This window comes from Buceros rhinoceros, unplaced genomic scaffold (assembly GCF_000710305.1).
Source record: "Buceros rhinoceros silvestris isolate BGI_N320 unplaced genomic scaffold, ASM71030v1 scaffold39237, whole genome shotgun sequence".
Taxonomy (NCBI): Eukaryota; Metazoa; Chordata; class Aves; order Bucerotiformes; family Bucerotidae; genus Buceros; species Buceros rhinoceros.
The window spans coordinates 5,927-10,012 of NW_010424610.1; the positions used below are offsets into that span (position 1 = coordinate 5,927).

The 4,086-nt window shown below is 55.9% G+C and overlaps 1 protein-coding gene across 1 annotated transcript in view; it reads right to left on the reverse strand.

Moving 5' to 3' along the window:
• Positions 1-343, reverse strand: part of GBA2 (glucosidase, beta (bile acid) 2) — a gene marked incomplete at both ends in the record, with an annotated part of 6,263 nt that extends 5,920 nt beyond the window's left edge. The window contains one exon of the mRNA XM_010140851.1: positions 252-343. Within this exon, the coding sequence (XP_010139153.1) occupies positions 252-343 (92 nt within the window). The remainder of the gene's footprint in view (positions 1-251) is intronic.
• Between the last annotated feature and the right edge of the window lie 3,743 nt (positions 344-4,086).

Below are 4,086 nucleotides of genomic sequence, written 5' to 3' on the forward strand. Positions count from 1 at the left end.
CACGGGTGATGGTGCCTCCTCCGATCCCGCCCAGTGGGCAGCCTGGCAAAGACAACAGAAATTAGCTTCCTGATTCCTCTCCACGGCAGGATCTGGTCCCACACAACTCCAGGTGCCCTTCAGCACTGCCAGCACCCCAGAAGTTCCTCAACCCACTCCCGTGCTCTAGCACCTTGATGGCCCCATGTGAATCTCTGCCCACCCAGCACGCTGGGCATTGCACCAGCCCAATGCCCAAACTGGAGCCTGACCGTAGATCTGCTGCAGCGGAACAGCACAGAAGAGGTCAATGAAGGCAGATTTCTTCTCTACGCAGGTCTTCTTGTACCACCACCTGAAATACCTGCAAGGGAAAAGAGCAACATGAAAGAAAGTGGGAGCAGGCGTCACTATCCCTTTCACGTCACTGTGCAGGACCATGATCAGCACATGTTGGAGCTGCCTCTCTTGTAAAGATGTACAACATGAACCCATGCCCCAGAGCACATGGAGCAGCAGCCCCTGCCATCCACCTGCAGCACGTGTTGGTCAGCAGACACAAGCAGGCGGAGCTCAGGGCTGCCAGCAAGGGCACAGTGTGAAAACGGAGTGCTCCAATACCCAGGAGCATGGATCCCAACTCGTGCAGGGGCACGAGGCTTCCCAGATGTCCACGGAGAGGTGGAAATGCAGACAAGGACCACAGCCACCCCCATGCCTGGTAGGGTATGCGGTGCTAAGGACAATCTGGGAGTGGAGGCACAAGCCTGGAGAAGCCATACGGTGCTCCAGGGATGTGAGCATTGCTCTTCCACCTCCGCATCCCCATTGTCACACACAGCCCTGCCACATCCCAGTGCCACATCCCCGGGGGCAGGTGGCCCAGGGCAGCCTTGCCCTGGAGGAGGTGATGCTTGCTGTCTGCAGCTGGCAGGATCCTGTCTGCTCACAGGCCAGCTGCACAGCCAGACACTGCCCATCAGATAATTTGTCACCCAAAGGCCTGGGAATCAGAGACACCCAAACAAGGTCACACCTGCACCTGGGTGTGCCAGAACCACTCTGGGCAAGAGGAGCAGGGCCGGGCTCCAAGCTGGCGCTCGTAAAGGACTGGCTTCTGCTAATGAACTGCCCCAAGCTAAATCTTCCATAAGGAGACAATTACCATATGGAAATCGGCTACCAGACCAGAAGAAGCTGCTAAACTTCTCCCTGTGAACAGACAGGCAAGACCCAACTGGTGCTTCCACGGCCCTGGGTGCCAGGTAGGAAGTGGGGATATAGGAGACCCTGCGGTGGGCAACATCCTTGAGCTACCTGCAGGCACCCATGCTGTCCTGCTGAGAGGTGAAAGCCACCCCAGCTTGAAGCACATGGCCTGTCCCCCTCCCATAGTTGCCCAGGTGACAGGAAGTCAGTGAGCACTAACGCCCCCAGGACACGTACCCCCAGAGGCAAAGGGGTGAGGCTCTTCCATGAAACCCCTGCTTCTACACATTCCTCCCCAACAGAAACAACCCACACTGCCTTTTCAGCTGCATGGTCACTGGGGATGCTCTCCTTTATTCACCAACATCTAACGTCCCCAAATCCCTCTCAGGCTGCCATTTTCCATGTTGCAGTCCCACAGGACCTGACTGCAGCCCACTCTCCATTCCTACACATTCACCTTCACATTTGACTGTTTAAGGACATTTTGCCTGCAGAGGTCCAGGACACCACAAGAACCAGCCTGTCCTGCGTGACCGCCCTGAACCAGGGCCTGCTGCTATCTTCAGGCTACATCTGCTGCAACTGCTCTTCTGCCAGCTGAGACAGCCCTGGCTTCGTGCTGCCAGGGCGAGGTTCTGGCAGCAAGCTCACTCTCTCTCTCCAGGAATTTTTTTTTTTTTTTCCTTAAACCCAGCATCAGGGAACCAACCCAGCTCCTTCCGCAGCAGGTTTCTGGCAATAGAAAAATAAGGTGCCCAGGCAGAGTGGATGCAGCACAGTCCGGCAGGGCATCCCGGCCCCTTGGAAAGGAGGTGGCAGAGGGATTTGAAAAAGCATTTTTTCCAGGAACACACAGTGGGAGAGGTTTGGGATTTACAGCCAGCACTGTCCAAGCCATTGTGCCATCTCAAGAGCAAAAACTCTTCCCTGCCAGCTTCTCTCAGAACGGTGAAAGCCAGGCAGAGAAGGTGGTCAATGCTCTGTCAGGGCTGCAGAATAACCAGGAGACAGTTTTTGTGTTCTGCAGCACAAAAGCCCTGCCAGGGCCAGAGGGCATTTTTTTCCCCTCAAGTTGGCAGGGAATTAAAACCTGTTCAGAGATCAACTGGCTGTTCCAATTCCGTGCCTCAACCCTCTTCCAGCCCGCACTGGACACCTCTGCGGAAACCTGCCCGTACCGCTCCTCCTGCCCCACCACAGCCCAAACATTTGCACGACCTTTTCTTTCCAGATGTGCAGCTGTGGATGTCCCCACAAACGAGTTACCCCGATGAGCTCCAATTAACAAAAACCCCATCCCAGGGCTGTCAACAGGCCCAGCCATGTCACTGTAGCCAGGGCTGGGGCTGCAGGAGAAGCCTCCCATCAGCCAGAGGTTTAACTCAACATGACTCCACATCAACCCAGGATGAGGTAGCTCCTCTGCGGGTCCTAGACTTCCTCAGCCAAAGATGTGCGGCAACCCCAAGGCTCTCCCAGCCATCTCAGGAGGTACAAGCACCTGCACCAGGTGACTTTGCTCCTGAGGCACCAAGCCATGAGATTCTGAGAGCACCCCTGGCACGGGTGTCCCCAAGAGAGAGGTGCTACTCATCTTGGGTCATCTGGGAGACAGCACGCCAATCAGCAGTGCTCCAGAGGTTCAGATCCAGGCATGCCACAGGATTGGGCTCAGGCGCTTCTTGCAGCACCAAAGCACCCAGGTTTCTACCAGGTGGCTGCCTCTGCAGGGCAGACACGTGGGCAACCACAAATATTGCATTCCCACCCCTGCATTAGCTGCCCTTCATTAGCTAACACCACCGCCCACGGGTTTTAATTTAAACGCACACAGATACTTCTTGCTGCCTTGGCCTTTCCTATCCTCCACTGTTTAGGTTGGAGTCTGCTGGCAAGGGAGCTTTGCGCTACATAAGTATTTTGAGATGACAAACAACTTACCTCCTAAATTTGTACAGGGGAAAACACAGTGGTTTGACCTATAGCTTCCTCCTTTCTAACCTTAAAACTGGTAAGTTTTTTTCTAAGAGTGATAAAAGCCACTTCCACTCTGAGATCCCAGTGAGAACAGGCCAGGAGTGGCCTCCCCAAGCTGGCACAGAGGTGATCACGGCTCCTGCCTGCTCACCCCACCAGAAGTTCATGCTTTCCCACACGCTCAGCTCATCCCCAACCTGCCACGGCAGCTTTTCCAGCCACTTTTAATCTCCCGTGCACGGTCCATGCTCTCCCCTCCCTGATGCCCAGGCCATGCCGGGACACCCCGAAGCGTGCTGTGTACCCTGAAGCGGTCCTTTATCAGTCTCTTCATCTGCAGGAACAAGCTGCTGGCAAGCAGCAACCTCCAAGGGCATCGAGCAGGAAAAAAAGCTCAGCAAATGGAGGCAGGAGATACAAAGCAAGGAGAAAGAAATAAATCACACCGTCATCGGTTTCAGCCTGATGGGTACGCAAACACCGCCAACACCCGGGCAGCAGTTCTAAAGGTTAAAATAACACTGTTGTTTCCCACGCGCGTTTTTCCGGGTTACTTCCAGCTCACGCTGACACAAAGAGGGGATAAGCCCCCACTCCCAAACCTGACACAGCGCACGGCATTTCAGAAACCTCCCAATCAGCCCCGAGTTTAATCGCCATCTGCCGAGAGGTGCCCTGTGCAAGGGGCTGGAGCCACTGACACCGGACCGGCCACGGAAGGTGCGGCAGTGGCGGTCACCACGGCAAGCCCCTGGGATGGCAGACGGGGATTCTCCCCACGCCACCGCCTCCAGAAGCGAAGCCCCAAGCTCCCCCTCAGCTCCCGCTCGGTGTGGGGGAGCCCGAGCGCTGGGTGCTGCTCCTAATCCAGCTCCGGTCAGTCTGCACCAGCGCTCCCGGTGCTAGCGCCAGGCAGAC